The 20,497-nt window shown below is 43.7% G+C and overlaps 1 protein-coding gene across 11 annotated transcripts; it reads left to right on the plus strand.

Moving 5' to 3' along the window:
* The first annotated feature begins 290 nt into the window (after positions 1-290).
* Positions 291-19,043, plus strand: LOC124205048 (membrane-associated guanylate kinase, WW and PDZ domain-containing protein 1-like). 11 transcript variants are annotated; one of them, XM_046602344.1, is made up of 17 exons: positions 292-773; positions 2,132-2,720; positions 8,717-8,950; positions 9,905-10,442; positions 10,511-10,968; positions 11,602-11,793; positions 12,109-12,417; positions 12,566-12,816; positions 12,963-13,165; positions 13,303-13,818; positions 13,884-14,575; positions 14,703-15,043; positions 15,486-15,559; positions 16,274-16,337; positions 16,505-16,681; positions 16,866-17,001; positions 17,131-19,043. In XM_046602344.1, the coding sequence occupies exons 2-17, from the start codon at positions 2,225-2,227 to the stop codon at positions 17,577-17,579; spliced, it is 5,130 nt and encodes a 1,709-aa protein (XP_046458300.1). In that variant the 5' UTR covers positions 292-773; positions 2,132-2,224; the 3' UTR covers positions 17,580-19,043. The 11 variants fall into 11 exon arrangements, with proteins under 11 accessions (XP_046458305.1, XP_046458300.1, XP_046458303.1 ...); XM_046602347.1 differs by having other exon boundaries at positions 10,511-10,935; XM_046602346.1 differs by having other exon boundaries at positions 292-542.
* Positions 19,044-20,497: the final 1,454 nt, after the last annotated feature.

Raw genomic sequence — 20,497 nt, forward strand, 5'->3', positions numbered from 1 at the left:
TGAAAAATATTCCAAGCTCATCACAAAGGCAGCCGAATTCTTTTTCATAAAAATATTATTCATATCGCAAAAATGGAACTTTATCGACCAACACCTTACGGTATGTTCCATTCATTTCTTCGTCCGTGACGTACACACAATGTGTACAACATATTTCTGAATTGGGTAAGAAATAATTCCAACACGAAAGATGACCGTCTCCCCTCCGCGCCCTCAGGTGTCAAACATTCATGGCGAGGAGGAGCCTATCTCTAGTCTTCTCTGTAAGAAAATATATTCGATATTCAGTCTGCACCAAGGTGTGTCGTTGCCAAGACGCTCCATAGTTACACTCCCGGTTATTATTATTATTTGTGCAGTGTGTGTGTGTCTTGTTTTCTCTCCACATTTTTCGTGTGTGATTAAAAACACGTTGCAGTTTCCTTGAAGAAAATAGAAAATTTCCCAATCATTTTGTGTTTTTGTGGTGAAATTGTGTGGTGGACCGGAACTCTCTCTCTGACGGAACACATCCTGTGGCTTCTTCCATCACACACACGCAGGTGCAACTGTGTGCATTTCATAATAGAATATATAAGGATATATATATATACCTCGAGTGTGTGTGTGTGTGTAGTGCTCATCACGTCATCACCAAATTGATTCGATGAGTGACTGGCTAAGGAATTTAGTAACCACTTTTCGAGTTTTTGTGTCTGTGATCGTAGAATTATCGTTGTTGTGTTAGAAAAACCGCCAACCAGCAACGTTATTTCACGAATATAATTATCCAGGTATAGTAGTAGTAGTAGCATCGTGACTTTTGCAGACGACGTTTCAGCACGAAATGTGTGTGTATGTGCTGCATGTCGTTTATCGGTTGATTTATTTTTGACACAACAAATAACCAAACGTCACGAAACGGATAAACAGCTCTGAAATATCTCATCGTGATATTCAACTCGAGTCTCATATCGAAATGAAACACATGAAAAAGATTTTCACGTGGAATCAATTGTTCACCCACATTGTCTGCCGTGTGTTTCCCTCCTTTTTCTACATGTAAAACTAAAAATAGTTTCTTCTTTTTTTCTTTTAAAAATGTAATAGCTAGGCGCCAAGCATTCAAACAACAGTCACGAGGAATAGCAGTAAATAAATACAACGCAGGTATATCCAGGAAGAAGAAAAAAGGCCGAAAAGTTTATTTGACGATATAAAAAGAAAAAAGAGTCAGCAGTCGGTACACCGCGTGATTTTCTCTCCTCTCGAAGAGACACGCGTCTAAAAGGAAAAAAAAATAAAATAACTGGGTCATCTCCGTCGTTGTGCGGTTGTCTCACGTCAAACATTTTTCTTTAAAAGTTAAAAAAGAGTTTTCAATTTTCGCACTAAAGTTTTTTGAACTCTCGTAACCGGTTGAAACGGTAGCAATCATGTAACGTTCAATCGACAGTCTTGTTGTAAAAGAAAAACTTGTTATCCAGTTTTGAACGAACGAACTTGGTTGTTACATGTTTCGTTTGTGTGTATATTACCTCTACTACTACGTCTATGTGTGTAGAAAGGTGAAAGGGGTGGGTTTTTTGTGTCGTGAACCGCTCCCGAAGATCGCCCCGGGGTGTTGTTGGGAAAAAAAAGAGGGTTAGAAAAAAGAAGATGGTGGAGACTGGCTGGCTGGCCCCTGTCTGTGTTAACACACAGAGCGCCTTATATGCATATGGTTGTGTGGAGGAACCGTTGGATATAGCCAGAGCCAGCAGGTGCGTCCGCGTGTGTGTGTAATCATCGAAAATGTAGGTAGAAGAAAAAAGACGCTGAGAGAGAGAAAAAGAAATGTGTGTGTATACATCTACACCACATATACATATATAAGAATATATACGACCTAGTCAGCAGCCAAGGGGAGAGAGAGAAGAAACAACTAGCCGAATATTATATAGCCGAGACGACGACTCTCGACTCTTTTTCGGGAGGAATCCAAAAGTGGGCTGAAAAAAAAGAAAAAGATATTGAGGTCGAGCTGTTAGACGCTGTGTTGTTGCTTTTATTCTTTTCAACTACTTCCTTCTTCGCAGTTTTCTTTTTTTTATTTTATTTTGAAAATTCCATTTTTGGCGGGTTGTGTAATTTTTTGAAATTTTTCTTACAGGAATCATTTTGAAGACAAAAGTTTTGTGAACTGAACAATTTTGACAGTTGAATAACAAAAAAACCGGAAGTGGAAAAAGATGTCGAGTTCAGGATGTTGATGAACAACCGCCCGTCGTCGGTAGTTCCCGGACCGTCGTCGTCATCATCCGCCACCGGAAACCTGTCCCACCACCATCAACAACAACAACAACAACATTGGAGTTGCGAGTACAGGAGCCACACCTTAACGCACCTCGCCCGGCTGCTTCCGGATGAGACGGTCCTTCAGAATGTGTTGAGCGAAGCCGTTAGCGGCGGATCGGAATATGGTCAACTCATCGTCATCTCGGCCGACCTCTTCCGCGCCCATTGGCTGCACATTGAAGCCGAGAACGACGCCGATCCGGCCATCCAGCAGAACAACCACAACACATTTTTAGCCATCTTGGATGTCGATGGCCGGCCCGTCTCGGGTTTCACTCGACGCGACTTCCTGGCCTGGCTAATTCACCGGCTCGTTCACCACCACCACCACCACCACAACCAACAGCAGCAGCAGACGGACATCAACAGCGGCGGCGTTCAACTCACCACCGCCCCTCTAACAGGTCAGAAATTCTCCTTTTAATTTTTTTGTTTTGGCGTAAAAGTAAAACAGGAAAATGGTGAAATTTTTTGATATAATAACAGTAATGATGATGATGATGATCTTTTTTTAACAACAACAAAACGGCGGATTGACACAAATGAATAGGCGCCGACGACATGAATGAGAGATCATAAAATGATGAATGGTTTCAATAGACTCGACGATGAAAGAAAGGAAATTATTTGTTCGACGGCTATTTTTCTTTTTGGGTTTTTTGTAATTTTTTTTTTTTTTTTTTATTATTGAAAAAAATAATATTCAGATCTTATCAAAGATGGGTTTTCTCTTTTTCCCCTCGGACGGGAATTATTATTATACACACACAAAAGATTCATCGACTTTTTATGATGATCGCCCTTTTAGCAGTTGAGAGTCTTCCCTAGATCAGAGGGGAAATTTTTATTTATTCAAGATGAGTCACGTTCCACATTTGTTTTTTTTTTCGGTGAGAAAAAAAAAAGAAAAACGATCGGTCGTTTTTTGTTGTTGGATTCAGCCCTTTATTGCCGTGTACTTGTCGTTGTTCCCCTTTTTTTTTCCACCGAAAAGGCGGCCGAACATCATCAAGTAGTTTTTTTTCCTTGGTTCGTTTAGAGAAATCGAGGATGCGGAACGTCTTTTGAGGGGTGTGTCTCGTTTCCACCAACTCCCCCTTCTCTCTCCATCATCATCTGTGTGCGCGAAAGCGATTACGATTATAGCCAGCAAATTGTTGTAGAATTGGTCGCTAGATGGCGATGATAATGACTTGACAAATCGACCGCTAGATGACGCTGGTGGTTGACAGCTGGAAGCACATTTGAGAAGGAGGAGGGGACTTGATTTCAAAAAAAAATTCACCCGCAGGGGGTATCGGTCCTCTAGCCGTCTCGCACTTGTTTTCTCTTACTACGTGGTTTTTTTCATGTTCCCTTTTCTCTTCTCTCTTCCGTTCTTCTTCTTCTTCTTCTTCTTCTTGTTCGTCCTATCATTCCCCTTCAGCCAACAACTGAGCGCCGCCATCCACAAGTCGCCACCACCAGCGCCATCATGGCCAACCAGCCCAGCCAGCAGCCAGTTGGTAAAAGGTAGTCGGCCAACACAAGAGTGTAGCGTCAACGTGTTGCTAACTCGTCGGGGGCGAAACAATTTTTTCGAAATATTTATTTCTTCTCCAACTTGTGTGTGTGTCTTGTCTGATCGACATTGCTCAAATTGTCGACATTTTTTCTTTCTCTATTGCCAGCAACAAGTTTATTCACCCAAAAGTGTGATCGCGCCATGTTTCAACAGTGTGCCTCGTGTGTGTGAATTTTGGTGGCTACAAGTTTATTTCTTTTTTTGTTTGACAGTGAACAATTTGGTGTTTTTTTTTTAAAGAAATTGTTGAGTTGTGAGTGTGTTTGTGAGCCTTAGTGTCTTGGAAATCTCCCCAAAAAGGATTTTCTTTTTTAAGTTTGACACATTTCCGCCTCAGGTAAGGAAATCAGACCGCGCCACTTGCAGTTGTATATACGAAATGTGTTTCTGCTACATTTTTGTGTGTGTGTGTTTGATTGTCTATTTTTTCCCATTTGAAATGGCGTGTGTTGTGCAGAGTGATACACTAACGGGTTGATTTCCATATGGGGTCGACCGTTGGCCACCACCACTGCTGCTGCGTAGAGAGAAAATGTTACGACAATCGAAAAATGTTTGTGTTGGTGTCCCTTTTAAACTTGCTATCCTATTTGGAGATATTTTCTCTCGAATCTTTTATTTCTACCAATATGGCGTACACACACATAACGAGTTTTTTCTCGGCCCTACCCACCACCACGGCCATTTTTTCCTTCGACAACGGTCACTCGAGGGGGGCCCTACATGTGCCGGCCATATGGGGTCGACCTTGATTCTCTTCTCTTGTTTGTTTCAAACATCCAGCGGAAGTTTTATTTTTTCGGATGGGGGACCCGTTTTTTCTTGAAATATGATCATCTCTTTCACCCCCAGCAATTTGATTTTTATTTTAAAGTAGAACGCCGGTCAGGTCGTCGTCGCTGCTCGAGGTTTTGATTATTTTATTTTCGACTCGGTTTCTGTGTCGTATCGGTCAGTTAATCAGTTGGGAAACGGACCGCACGGCCGTTGCTTATTTATCGGGATTGTGTCTGATGTGTCTGTTTGAGGTAAATGGGGCGTGGCTAGTTGCGAGGTGGAGAAAAAACAGACACCACACACACGAAAATGATTTCGACGGCGTGTTTTTGGCTACTGCCCTTATGGCCGACTGGTGTAAAAAATAGCCACCGTCTATTTTACTTTGAAAAAAAAAGTAGAGCATCCGCCGCTCCTTTTCGGTGCGGATGGATGGATACCAGCTGTACACCCCCCACACCCACACACATTTTTTCCAGATAAAAGTTGAACCATGTTTCTTACAAGTGAAATTACAAACCACTTTGAGAAAAGAAAAGAAAGAAACAAGTTAATATAAACCAGACGCGCCAGACGCCAAAAATATGTTTCTTATGATTCATGATTGGTTAGAGTGAGGAAAAACGAGGCCAAACGGATAATGAACACATTTTTTCCTTTTATTTTTCTCTTCGAGTGTGTTGTGCGCAAAAATTATTCTTTTTTTAAAAAAAGAATAAAAGAAAATTTGGTTCTGTTCTCCCGACTGCGCACTTACCGTTACCAGCCGCAGTGTGTTACGGAGTTAGCGCGTGAACAAAATGGAAGAAGAAGAAGAAGAAACAGCACGTAGCTGCACTTTTCTTCTTCTTCTTCATTTTTATTGAATTTCCTCTTTTTCTTTTTTCTGTGTGAATTTTTTCGTTTTTTCCGTAGCGACTAGCGACACAACAAACAGCTGACCGACCGACCGAGAACGGTTTGTGTCGTCGTTACGGAAGCACGATGAACCCGGTCCCGCGTCCGATTTTTATTTTTTATTTTCTTTTCTTTTATTTTTTGGGTTGTTGCATCGTGGCGTGCCCATGGGTTTATATATTTTTGAAAAAATAAAAAAATCCTTGAACTTGGTTGCGTTTCGGCTCGCTAGGTGGCCACGTTGACTCAATCACCGGCGGCGCCCCCCACCAAAACTGGCGGGCGCCTTCTAATCTTTTTATCCCAGCTGGTAAAACTTATAAGATAGGGGCTAGACTTTTCTTTCTTTTTTTTTTCCACCGATACGTGTGTGACTGTGAAGCCCCACGTGTGTCAGTAGTAGTTAGGAGTTGTTTGACTGTCACAGTCCTTGGGTGAGCCCCGTCGTTTCAAAGTCTCCGTTTCTCGACACACACATTTTCTACTTGGCAGCTGCAATTTCTCTCGTGTGTTTTCTGTGTTTTATTTTCTATTTGATCAATTTTGGAAGTTTGTGTGTGTTGTGAGGCCGTTTTGGAATATTGGAAATATTTGACGAAATAGTGTCCCGTTTTTTCCCGCCAAAAATTACCTCAGAAACCAGTTGGATTTGACACATCTCACACGAAGGAGCGCCATCTTTTTCGCGTTTGTTTTGTTGTTGATCTGCGCCATTTTTTCGGTCGGCAGCGAAATCATTCAGGTGAGAAAACACACACACACTCGAAGCTATCGAGATGCTTCAATTTCTTTTATGAATAGAAGAAAAATAAAGATCGACAGACCGTGGTGGAAAAGAAAACATTTCACACGACGGATGGGCTACTAATCGGCCATTCAATCGTCTCACTCGACTTGGCAAAGAAAAGACAATCGATCGAATTCCGGATTTCATTTTTCTTTTTTCCCCTTTCAAAAAATATATTATTTACCTTGAAAAGAAGAGCAGATAGAACAAATGGATGAAAAGAGACCCTCCTCTTTTTCTTTCCATCTTTTTTTGGTCACGCACTCCAAAAACATTCTCTCCGCCATTGTTCTTAACTTTCTGCGTCCACTTTTCTTCCTTCTCCCGCCAAAAAGTTGAAACATTTAAACAACATTTGAACTGTTGTGTGTGTGTATATTTAGGGGTTGTTTCGAAACATTCTAAAACTCTCTGACAGAAAGAAAAAGTTTTATTTTATTTTCCACTCAAATGGAGAGTTGAGGGGGAGGTTTTTTGAATTTATTACGGAAACTACTACAACCACTACCACTTCTTTTGTATAGAGAGGGGGGACGGAAGCTTTATTTCTAGACCTGTGTGGAACTTTTTTTTTAAATATTTCATTTTCTACCTGGGGTTAAATAAAAAGATAGTAGAAGAGACTCTTTGGGGTTCATCCAGCAAGAGAGAAAAAAGGGGGCGACCTGATTAGTGTGAAGGGGGGAGAAAGAAGGTGGTAGTGGGGGGGGGATAGATGAAAGGAGATTTTGTTCACCTTGCAGGTAAAATGCCTTGAAGGCATGTCTTCTTCTTCTTCTTCTCCTTTCATCCCGAAAGAAGCACAAGAAGAAGAAGAAGAAATAATAAAAAAAGGAGCCTCCGAGTGGTTGTTTCCAACTTGTGCATGTGCCTTCCGGGTGGGTTCCATCCACACACATTCCTCAACTCTCTCTCGGTTGCTTTAACACACGGCCAAAGAGATTTTTTCTTTTTTTCCAACGTAGTATATACAACACAGACAGACAACCTTTTTCTTCTTCTTCTTTTATACTCTCGGCTGTTTCGTCAAAAAATCAGACGCGCCCAGTTGGTTCGCAGTCGCCAACCGATCCGGTTGTTGGCCCGTCTGGCATCCATCGAGAGAAGAAGATTTGTGTGTGTTTCCAGTTTTTTTGGTCTTTTGACCATTTTTAGACATAAAACAAATTGGTTAAAAGGGGTTTTGGGGGGTTGGTTGACTAATTGGACGAGGTGTGACGCACACACACACTCGAGTGTGCGGAATAGCATTTCCGGTTTGTGGAATGACTCGGATGACTCTGTCGAAATGCGTCTGCTGAGAACTTGCTGCGTTTGCCAATGTCGTAGCGGCTCGAGGAGTCCTCGTCATCAGCGTAAACGAAGGAAAAGGAGAAAAAGTGGCGGCGGCCGTCACGGTGGTGGTGGTGGGAGTAGCGATCGAGAGTCGGTCAGTGGGAGTGAAACCGGAGGAGTTACTGGTGGGACTGTTGTTGCGGCGGCTGCAGCACAGCACAGAGCGGAAGCAGTCGATCAACAGCGGACGAGTGGTGGCAGTCGACGGTCCGGTGGCGGGAGTAAACGCCGCCAGCGTGCTACTTACCGCTACGAGGTGGTCTATCGTCGTGAAGAGTTCAGTCACGACTATTTGGACCATCCAGAAATAGACGAAGAAGAAGAAAAAGTCCAAAACCGCCACCACCACCACCAGCAACTCCCGGTATTCCGGCCGGTGCCGGAAGGACAGCCAACCGATTCGCAACCACTGCAGCAGCAGCAACAACAACAACCGTCTGCAGTCGTTCCGTTCCAGTCGGCTGATTACAGCCTTTTGAGCAATTACGGACGGCTGGAGGATTTTCATCCGCCAGCTCTCCACAGTGCCGTTCATAGCTGGGAGCAACAACAACGTCAACCACCACAACAACAACAACATTCGTGCTATAACGATCAACCTCTATATCAGAATTTTGGTGGTACTTAGTTGTTGTTGTCCATCTTCTTTTTTATTTTTTTTACTACGGAAAATTCGATTCCGGCTCCCATTTTTTGGTCAGCCCAGGAACAACTGACACCATTTCTGAGCACTTCGTGCTGTCCGGTTAAGAGTAGAGAGCGAGTAGAGAGAGAGGTGGCGAGATGTTTGTTGGCAGGTGGCAGCACCGATTTAGGCCTCTTGAAATTACCTTTTTATTTTATTTTTTAACAAAATCTTTTTTTCGTTTTTTAACTAGCAACTTTTATTAATAATAAAACGCAAAAAATAACGGGAGTGGCGGTCGCATTCGAACGTGCCCAGATGTTTCATTCTTTTTTTGGCAGACGCGAAAGAAAAATTTGGTTATTTTTTCGGGAAACTAAAATAAAACTAAAATTTTATTTATTTATTTTGACAGGTGGATTGACGAAGGATTTACGCGAGTACCTGACGACTCGCTTTGCTAAAGGCTCTGTGGACCATGAGCTGCAGACGACCATTCGAGACAACTTGTACCTGCGGACAGTGCCCGTGACGACTCGGCCGAGGCGGCCAGGAGAGACGGACGGACTTGACTACACTTTTCTCAGTTTGGAGCAATTCCGGCTGCTGGAAAAGAACGGATCGCTGCTCGAAAGGGGCATTTATGACGGTAAAAGAAATTCCCTCCAAACTCCGCATTCCGCAATCGATAATTTTTTGCCTTAATTCAAGCGCGACGGTCCGATGGATGGACGATAGTAATTGGCATTTCGGGCTTCTGCCTTTTAAGACCCTCTATAGATGGAATTAAGTCTTACGCATGCGGCTCTTCTTATCTCTCCCTACAAAAACCCCTTCCGCTCTAGCACGTTTGAATGGCTTCTCTTCCGGATGGGATTTCATTGATTTAACCTCCTCCTCGTTCACCCTCCGTCCCACCTACTGAGCAAATATTTCTCCTCTTTCGGAATTCTTTCTTTTTTAAACTATCAACCGCCTATGACTTTACTACGGCGACATTTGATCCGGCCGCCGCATGCTGATGAGTTGCAACCCAACCAGAATAGACAAAACAACAACGAGATAAAATAATAAATACAAGACAAGAAAGAAGAGAATGAAATACACGCCCAAATCGTGGTCGGCTTCTTTGCCGAGATCGACCGCCCGCCGTGCACTGGGCCGGATTGTCGCTACTCCGCCGGTTCTCTTACGGCGCGCCAGGAGGAGATCCTTTTCCGACCTCTACACGACGACGCCTTTCGATTCCGATAACTTTGCCACCGACTCGGCCAGCCTCTTGCAGTTACTAACCACCGACGATGACCCCAAACTAACCTTCTCTTCTTCTACTTCTTCTTCTTCTTCTACTTCGACTAATGACGTCACAACTGCCAATCGCACTCTATCCGCACTCAATCCCGTTTTCTTAAACTCACGATGGTCGACAGGTAGTTTGGTCGCTTTGAGTTGTCATTGTGTGTTTGTGGGTCCAGTACAACTCGCCTCTTTGTCGTCCATCCGCTTCTTTACACAACAGTCCAGTCCAACAATCTGGTCCAGAAATGTGATGATTGATTGAATTTTGGTTGATCTAATTTTTGTACTGTTTTGTTATTTTTAGGGAATTATTACGGGACGCCGAAACCTCCGTTGGATTCCCCGTTGGTCTTGCCATCGACACCTTTAGCGCAGTCATCGACGACGGCGTTGCTCCAGCACAACAACAACAACAACTTGCCGTCGAGTGGTGGTGGTGGTACCACTTCATCATCGTTGCTCCTGTTGGCCGGAGCACATCCCAGCTCGGAGGGTAAACGTCGACGAAACCGCTCGAATGTGGAAGCGATGGCCGCCGCACAGAACGACGGCGATCCAGACCCCAGCAATTGCAGCGGTGGAGGAGGCCTTGACCACCAACCTGTCCACTCTTCGATGCAGCATCTGAATCCATCGCAAAGAATGGGCGGCGGTGCTAACGGAGGAGGAGGAGCTCCCAACTGCAACAACAGCATAGGAGGCAGCAATAATAACATGTCGATTCCCAGTTACAGAGAAGATGGAGGTGGCGCCATGGGCGGATTATCCGAAGCCGAATTGGGACCCCTTCCGCAAAATTGGGAGAAGGCCTACACGGAACGAGGCGAAGTCTATTTCATCGAGTAAAAACAATTATAAACATTTAATTCCGGATGATCTGAATGATTCAATTGATTTTTAATCCCAACAGCCATAATACTGGAACGTCTCAGTGGCTGGACCCGAGACTGTCTAAAATCCAGAAAAAGTCGCTGGAAGAGTGTGCCGAAGACGAGTTGCCTTACGGATGGGAGAAGATTGACGACCCGACGTACGGCACGTACTACATCGACCACGTCAATCGCAAAACGCAGTACGAGAATCCGGTGACGCAGGCCAAGAAGGGCGGAAGCAGTGAGCCTGGAACGGGCAGCAGTCCGCCAGGGCCTCCCGGAGGATTACCCACTGGCAACGCCAGCAGTACAGATTCCGGCAACAGCACCTACCCTCGCCTCAAGAAACAACAGCAACAACAACAACAGCAGCAACAACAACAATCGAACGAGAGCGGCGGAGTCGGAGGAGGACACAATGGCAACAACCAACCACCGGCCCCATTACCCAAACGCTCCAATAGTGAGTCCAGATTAAATCTCCACGGTTACGGAGGTAACTGGCGCTCTCTTTTTCTATCATTAACATTTTTTTCCCGTTCGTGATTTTTTATTTCATCTAATATTGTTTCGGGTGGATTGGACTAGTTTTAAAAAATTTTCGTTCTGACCCGGAATTCCGAACTAAACTTTATTTTAATAGTCGCCTCGTGAAAAATTTTCGGTTGAGGAAAAAATAACCCGATGCTGAGCGGAGAGAGAGAGTGGCAATAATATCAATAACTATTAACATTTTTGGTGCTTTTTAAAAAAAAAGTGCCGATTGTTTCGACCTCAATTTGGTCGGAGGGGGGGGAGAGAACCAGATGAAATGTAACTTGGTGTTTAATGACGTATGGCGGACGAAAAGGTTTCGGGATTTTTATTTCGTCTGGTCGTTACGTCAGCCATTCGAGACGGGCTCACGCAAGTTCCGCTCTCTAATAACATTCTCGGGACCCCTTTTCTTTTTCCTTTTTACACGTTTCCAGCAACAATTTGGTTTTCCAGCTACCAAATGGGTTTGTGTTGGCTCGGTGATTAACAATTGGTTCTCATTTGAACCGTCTACACCCAACGGTTTTTTTCCTCAACAATTCGACGACGTTAAACCAAATTCTTATTTTCTTTTTTATTTTATTTGTCTCAGGTTACAACCGGCCGTTCTTCACGAGAAATCCGTCCGAGTTGCAGGGCGAGCGGATCTGTACGACGTTGCTCAAATCCAACCGCGGACTGGGTTTCACCATCGTTGGCGGTGACGACAGCGAGGAAGAATTCCTCCAGATCAAATCGGTCGTTCCGCACGGACCCGCCTGGGTCGACGGACGCCTACAGACGGGTAATTATAGAACTTATTCCTTCCCACTTCCACCCCACACGAAAAAAATATGTGATGAATCATCCGATTGTGAAAAAAGAAAAATTCCGCTTTCCTCCATTGGTGGGCATCATCACCCGCATGTTGTTGACGGTTGTGGTCCCGAAGTTCTACCCCGGCCATACACCAAAAAACAAATTTGGAACCGCCCACTTTTTTCCCTTTGATAAATGTTTTATTGTTGTGCGATTGTTACATCACGTTGAGAAATTTGTTGTGTTTTATCTTCTTATCTTTTTGAAATTTTTTTTTAAATTTGAATTGATAAAAATCCAGGCGACGTTTTGGTGTACGTGATGGATCAGTGCGTTCTGGGCTACACCCACCACGATATGGTGAACATGTTCCAGTCTATAGCGCCGGGCCAGGCCGTTGCGTTGGAAGTTTGTCGAGGATATCCTCTGCCCTTCGACCCGAACGATCCCAACACGGAGATCGTCACCACCGTGGCCGTTGCCCAGCAGGACGGCAACAAGGGGCCGTCTCGTCCCGGAAGTGCCGACCTGCTCATGCATCAGGGCTCCTCTTCATCCGAGCATCACCACCACCACCAGGATAATAACGACATGGCTCACCGATTTGACGGTGAGAAAAAATAAGAATTCAAAATATATCAAAAGTGGGGGAATGGATGGGAAAGAGGAAACTTTTTCTAAATTCTTCAATTTATTTATTTTGAACAAATAACCAACAATTGCGGATGTTTTTGGGTTGGTGTCTTGGTTTATAACAGGTGATGAATACGGCGATGGCGGAGTCAACGGCAATCCATCAGGAGGCTCGATTGGCAAGGTTGAATTCCTGACGGTGCAAATTACCAAAGGTGCTATGGGATTTGGATTCACGATCGCTGACAGCGCCTACGGCCAGAAGGTCAAGACCATATTGGACAGGCCGCGCTGCAAGAATCTCCAAGAAGGCGACATCCTGGTTGACATTAACGGCATCAACATGAGACACATGAGTCACGGCGAAGTTGTCCAGGTAAATATAAAATAAATTAGGGTGGAGGATGTCCAGGGGAAAAAAAATAAGAAAATAATCGCTCCTTTTGCGGTTGGACTTTGGAAACACAATTTCTCGGTATTCCCGTTCGTAATTTTTATTTTATTTCATTTTTTCCGACGCAGGTGCTGAAGGACTGCGCTTGGGGTCGCGAAGCGTCCATTACAGTCCAGCGTGGCGGAGCGGCAACGCCCACGAAAAACAAGTGGAAAAAGGGTGGAATTAAAGACCAGGACCAGCAACAACAACAGCCGCCCGTCAGTCCGCGCAAACCCCCAGTCGGCGCTGGACTGTTTCGCAGTAAAACGCCCACGGCTGACCTTTACAGGTTTGTACCGGAAAATAAGAAAAATTACATCATGTTGTTGTTGTTGTTGTTGTTAATGGCAGTTATTTACAGACAACATTGTGACACTTGATTGCCGACTCATTTGTTTTTCTTTTCCTTTTTTTTATTTTTCACAGCGCCCAAACGAAGGAAGTGGTGCCCATCAGACCGAAAACGCCACTGGTAGACACTCGCAACCGGCCCAAAACGCCTTCAATGGGAGTGGGCATGAGTGGCGGTCCGTCGTCTCAGCCGTCGTCACTGCCGGATCATTTGGAACAGCACCGGGAAATCAACCGGACGCCTGTCAACGCTCTGGCGGAGCAGTTCCAGAACGGCATGAACTTCCAGGACAATAACGGAGTGGTGGGAGGTTACAACAGCCAGCAGCAGCAGCAACGGAACATGATGAATCGAAGTCGGAGTCCGGGCAGAGAACTGGACTCGCATCCGTCGATGCAGATGCACTACGAGAATGGTCTGCCGCCGGACGCTGGCTACGGTGGCATGCCCAACGGCTACCCACCGGCTTACGAGTCCGACTACGGCCGGATGGGTCAACCCTCTCGCAATGCCCGCTCCGATCCTTACGCTCCTAATCCTTACACCGGTGGATCTTACTCCATGGACGCCTCACGTCCGATGGATTACGGGTACAGAAATTTTAATTCAAATTCATTTGAATCTTTTTAATAATTTTGTTTTTACATTCCAACAGTTACGGTTATTCAGGAATGAATGGACCGAACGTTCCGGATTATCCGGAAGAGAACCTCGGCCAGTTCCACCGTCAGGATTCCGGCTACGGCACTCAACCGCAGTCGGTGGTTGTGGGTTACAGCAACAACAATAGCAACAGCAGCAACAACCTCCTCCGTCAGAATGCTGGGCCGGGCTCGTTTGCCCCGCTCAAAGAAGGCACCAGCTTCGATCACGAATTGTCGTCGTATCCGCCCAGCATGTCGACTGGCGGCCGTCCGGATGTGGCGATGAGGAGGCCGGGTCCCAACAGCGTCAACAGCAGCGGCGGTGGCGGAGTAGGAGTAGGTGGAGGAGGCAATCCAGCAGTCAATTCGTCGTCGGGTCAGCAATCGCTGCCGCCGCCCGGCGAGTGGATGGAAATGAACGTGACGCTTTTGAGGCACGAAACGGGTTTCGGCTTCCGCATCGTCGGCGGCACGGAAGAAGGGTCGCAGGTCTCTATCGGGCACATAGTTCCGGGCGGAGCGGCCGATCTCGACGGCCGGCTCCGAACCGGTGACGAAATCTTGGCCGTCGATCTGATGTCGGTCGTTCACACATCTCACCACCACGTCGTCCAGCTGATGGGCGCGGCCGCTCTCAACGGCCGAGTTTCCATCACGGTCCGGCGCTGGATACCCCTCCATCCGTCGTCCATCTCCCCACAAGGTAAAAGACTATACAAAATTTGGCCAATTCAAACTCCCCAAAGAAAAATAGAAATGGGATCAATCGGGTTGTTTTGAATGAATTGATAAGTCACGCGTTTGCTCTCGATTGTGTTTGACCCACATAGATACTGGATATCCGAGCGGAGTTGGCGACGGCAGCGGCCTGATTTACCCGTACGACGTGACGGTGGTGCGTCGCGAGGATGAAGGTTTCGGCTTCGTCATCATCTCGTCGGTGACGAAGGGCGTGTCGTTCATCGGCCAAATCATCCCCGACAGCCCGGCCAAGCGCTGCTCTCAGCTGCACGTTGGCGACCGCATTTTGGCCGTCAATCACCACGACATATCGAGGCTTCACCACGGCGATATTGTCAACCTCATCAAAGATTCCGGCTACACCGTGACGCTCACCGTCGGACCTCCTCTGGACGACACAGCCTCCAGCAACGCCTCCAACTCTCACCGGGTAAGTTTCTTTTTGCTTTCTCTCATCGGGGGCGATCTCTGATTATCTAGATCGTCTATCTTCTACTATAAAACAACGTCAAACGTTAATTTTGATGCCAAATACAGACTGCGGCCCAATTGATCTGACATTTTTATTGTAATCATTTTGTTTGGTGACGCTTAAATTAATTCATTCAAATGATTTTTTAGAAAACAAAACAAAACACATGTAATATTTAAACCATAAATAATTGAATGATTAACGGGGGTGGGGTTTGGTGTTGGTTAACACGATTTTGCCTGCCGTGTTTGTTTGTGTGTGTGTGCTTTTGTTTGAATCTGCTTATCTAAATTTTATTTTTAAACATATTTTTTTTTTTCTCTTCTCTGCCACTCTGTCACTTCCTGCCTCTTTCTGTCGCTTCCTATTTCATTTTGTTTCTTTAAAAAAAAAAAAAAAGTCTTCCGATGCCATGGTAACCGCCCAAGCCTTGCCTGCTCCTCCTGCTAGTGACGGTACTAGGAGCCCCAGCAGGTATTTTATTTTATGTTTTATTCTTTTTCTTTCTATCTTTCTTTCTTTTTGTGAAAAAACAAAACTACAAATATTTTTTTTCTTCCTTTTGGGTCTTTTTATTCCGTTTGCCCGAGGCATTTATCAAACTTGTTTCATTTTGATTTGATATCGGGAAAAAACGTTGAAACATATTTTTACAGTCGCTTGACCCTTTCTTCGTTCGAATCGAGTCATATTTGGTTATGAGCGATCTCCCTCTTTCGCTCCAGTCATTAATTATTCATGAGGGACCAACCGAAAAAAGATTCCGATTCTAGATTTTTCCGACTCGATTTCTTGGAACTCATTAGCCGCCCGCCTGATTATCCAGGAACCTTGACAACAACACAAAGTCAACAACAACAAAATTCATTTTTTTTCCTCCTCCTGTGGGCATATTAATTGATAAAAGATGCGGACGAACAAATTTTTTTTTTCTTACCCTCAACTAAAAAAACAAAAAACAAATTGGTCGCGCTTTTTTTTCGTTTGCCGTTGGACTCGTCAATGTCTTAATCACGCCTTTTTACACGAAAATAAAAAGACCCAAACAAATCCGTAATTAAGACGTCTAATAACTCCACCATCTTTTTTTCTTTTTCTACTTTCTTGCATTTTATTTTATTTATTTTTTCCTTATGGCTTTTTGTTTGAATGTGGCTTTATTTGCTGATGGGTTCATGGTTTTTACAGAATTGACGCTTATCACCAACAATATGCCTACAACCAGGAAGATCAGATCGATGGGCCGATGATTGTAAGTTTTCCTTGTCCCATCCGGCCGTCGTCACATTTTTTAAATTTTTTGTTATTATTATTATTATTTTCAACAGAAATATTACTGATTTTGTTTCGCTGGATTAATTTAGTTGTTTTAAATTTTTTAAATTTATTAATTTTTTGTTTGAATTCTTTTGACAACAGGACGGATCAGAGGCGTACCCTCCGATAGAGGAAGACCAACTTTACGCCGTGGAACTGAGCCGAGGTACCCGAGGATTTGGATTCAGCATACGAGGCGGAAGGGAATTTCATAACATGCCTCTCTTCGTTCTCCGCATCGCCGACAATGGCGCCGCCGCTCAGGATGGCCGTCTAAGAGTAAGTTAATGGATTATTACGGGCCTCCCTTTTTTTGTTTTCAGGACTCGTCCGCACGGACTCGATGAACTTTGGGCCTCGTTCTTTTTCATATTATATCGTTCCGGAATGTGGGAAAAGTTTTTTTAAAAGGAAAGAAGCTTTCGGATGTAAAAGATTTAATTTTTTTGTTTTAATCTTTTAGGTAGGCGATCAGCTGATTGAAATCAACGGCATCAGCACCAAGAATATGACGCACGCAGATGCCATCGAGTTGATTAAAAATGGCGGAATGGTGGTCCGTCTTTTACTCCGGAGAGGCAACATCGCTCCTCCCATGGGTAATTTAAATTACAATAATTATAATAATGAATTTTTAAAACAAAAAGTGGAAGATAAGATATTGATATAGCACGTTATGTAATCATCTCTTTGGATTATAAATTAAATGTTCCTATTGGTTGCGACAGGTGAAAATGGGCAAATGTTATCGCCGTCATCAACGGGCTCTCCTACGACGCCCTCTGGCATGATGGAAATGATGAGGCCCAACAGCTCCATGGCCCAGCCTCACCACGGCTCTTACGGCAGCAACGGGCCTCTCTCTCAACTCCATCAGGCGGACAGCCGGATGCCCAACGGCATTCCCGTCGGCCACCAACAGCAACAGTCTCAGCAGCAGCAGCAGCAACAGTTGCAACAACAACAACACCAGCAACAGCAACAACAATACACGGGACCACCGCCGTACATGATGGGCCCGCGCGGAATGCCCAACGGCGGCATGCGCGGACACGTTCCCGCTCCTTTGAACGTTCCGCCGAGTCAACGGAATTTGAACGGGCCTCTGAGCCACAGTTCACCGCGGGTCATTGGTGCAGCTGGCAACGTCGTTGGCGACTATTACTGGGGTTCTTGAAATTAAGAACTACAACAACAACAACAACAACCATTTACAATTTTTTCTTTCCTCCTTGATGACATAATTGACAATCGATCGAACAAATCGCGCTCTTGTTCTTGGATGTTCTTCCACTCCAACACGCCCGTACTCCTCCTCCCCCTCCTTTCCAAATGTTACAATTTTTGTTTTGAAACGAACACACACACACACACGCGATCCGATAAAAAGATTAAAAATAAGTTTGTTGCGTGTCTCCGTGAATAATTTGTTACGACTAGAGAAATAATACCGTTGGGGCCACCATTTAATCATCGATTCCGACCTTTCTTTTTCCCCAAGTGCCTCTGAAATATTTGACTCGAATTTTCTTTTTTCTCGTCTTGCCTTCTAGAGTGATTGATCTTACATAACTATTTCGACCACCCCCCCCCCATCTATTGTAATGTAAATAATAATTTCCAACCCCCTATCATGGCCAACCAAAGAATGATTGTAACCATCGACTTTATTCACCTTCCTTTCATTCTTGCTAATTTGCTAAAGAAAAAGAAAAAAAGAATCTTCCTCCTCCTCTTCTCTTGTACTCCCGAAAATGGTCGGTGTTGTGTGTTGACACGGGCGAACGCAGTTATCACGATCTCAAGTCACCCAAACAACATGAGGACGACATTCAAATTCATTGCAGCTTTTCAATCCTTTTTCTTTCTTTCTTTCTTTCCCATTTAAAAACGAAACACACACACGACATTCACAGAGATACTTTTTGGAAAAAAAAAGAATTCACCTTGAGACAGTGTGGCCTTGATAGCGACAAGTTGACGAAACAATTTCTCCCGACAAACGCGCAATCGTTCGACCAAAGTATAAAATTTTTTAAAAAAGAGACGCGCACGCACACAGCCATGTCTGTGTGCGTGGAAGATCACGGGGTATAAAAATATCATTTCCTCGATGCCTTGTTTGCTGCTTTGTCGGTTAGGGAAAAAATATTCCGAAATCCATCATATCGTGTCTTCTTGTCTCGCTACCCTCGGATTCCCGCTGTTTGACAATAGTATTACGTAACTGACACGAAGAGACACCCACCTGCTTTGTACTTTTTTTGTTTTAATTCGGTGATCGATTTGTTAAGGGAGAAAAGAGGAGAGAAAAAAAAAGGACACGACAGAAAAACCTGTACTTTTTGGCTAATTTGACTTGGGAAAAAGAAAAAGTTTATTTTTCCCTTTGAAAAAATTTCGCCTTTGACAAGACCAGATGTTCGAGAGAGAAAAACGAGTTTTTTTCTTTTTCTTTATCATTTTAAATAGCGACCCCCGTTGTATGTGCGGCCTTTTTCAAAAATTGTTTTTTCTTTTGGTCGGGTGAGTGATTTGTGTGTTTTTTAAAATTCAATTTGACCGCGCCGTGCTCACTGTGTACGCCTTATATGAATTATTATCAATTATTATGACATAAATAATTTTGTTTTTCTGTTGATTTTTTTCTAAAATTCGCCCATCAGTATATTTTGTATAATGTCACGGAATTTCCACCCTCTTTGATGATTGAGCTCTAAAAAATTAATTTTTTTAATTATTATTATCATTATTTTGTGGGGGGGTGAATCATTCTTTTTGGAAAAGAAACAAAAAATTATCGTTTTGCAATGACATGGTTCGTGTACAGTCTTTAATAGCTGTGCCAATTTGAGTTTTGCCCCGTTTATAACAACAAACAATCCATTTAATTATTTTTATTTTTGAATTATTATTATCCTCTCTTATGCAATCATTTATTTTGTGTGACTGGAGATTCCTATTATCTTCCATGCAGAGTTGAGAAAAAAAATAATTTTTGTTGTTGTGTGTATGTAAGTGTGGGAGACATATTTCTCGACTGTTCATGTGGAAATTTCTTGTTTTTTGGACGTAAAAAAAAATAATTGTTTCTTTTGTTTTCTCTCGACGATCGTTATCAAATGAGAAAGAAGAAAAAAAAATGACAAAAAAAAACCTGAGATTTTAAAATAAAGAAAAAGAGTAAAAAACTGGTTGATGGATCTATCAATTCTTATTTCAAACAGCCTTATTAACCGAGTATATACACAGCACATCATATAGCCTAGTTGCTAATTTTTTTTTTTAGTTTTCCCATGCTATTCAAATAAAATTTCCGGTCGGGTGGATCTGTTGGAAAAAAACAAAAGATTGGGTCCACACAGACGATGTCGCCAACTGATTTCTACCGTCTCTTTCAAACTGACAAAATAGACTAAATCAAACAATAAATAGAAATGTTAATCTTGTATAGTGTCCAACCAGCCAATTTGTTGGTCCCAGAATGTGAAACATTTTGTTGTCGACATTTCCAATGATGGATATCGATACACATCGGACAAACTGACAAGAGAATGAAGCTAAACAAAATATAAAGGGTTCTCTCTCAATTGAGTCTGCTCTTCCGTCTGGATGATCCGCCAGAAACCAACCAACACACACAATGTTCACCCAATTGATCCTTTTTTTTTCTTCCAACGGTTCAAACCCTGCATCCCCCGGAAAGAAAAAGGATCAAACATATTTGATATTTTTTCTTAGCTCTACTCTTCCTATGCGAAAGGGGGGAAAATGGCGGCTGATCCGCAGAAAAACCGTCGGAGGGCCGAGGATCAAATGGCAATATTTAGACAAGCGCATAGTGTGTACAGTTCTTTCTCTCTTCTGCAGAGGATCTATACCGAAAAGAATGCGCAGCTCACAAATAAAAAGAAGGGGGGACTAAACAACAACAAGAAGAAAAAAAAGGGTCATGCGATACGTCCGGTATGTTGTTTTGCTGGCCCATCTCGACCAATATATATGCGCACGCCGAATAAATTCACAACGCAAAAGCTCCGAGATTTCTTAACACACAGACGGAGTTATTGGTCAACTCTCGTCGTGCATTTTTCA

The sequence above is a fragment of the Daphnia pulex genome, chromosome 10, assembly GCF_021134715.1.
Source record: "Daphnia pulex isolate KAP4 chromosome 10, ASM2113471v1".
NCBI lineage: Eukaryota > Metazoa > Arthropoda > Branchiopoda > Diplostraca > Daphniidae > Daphnia > Daphnia pulex.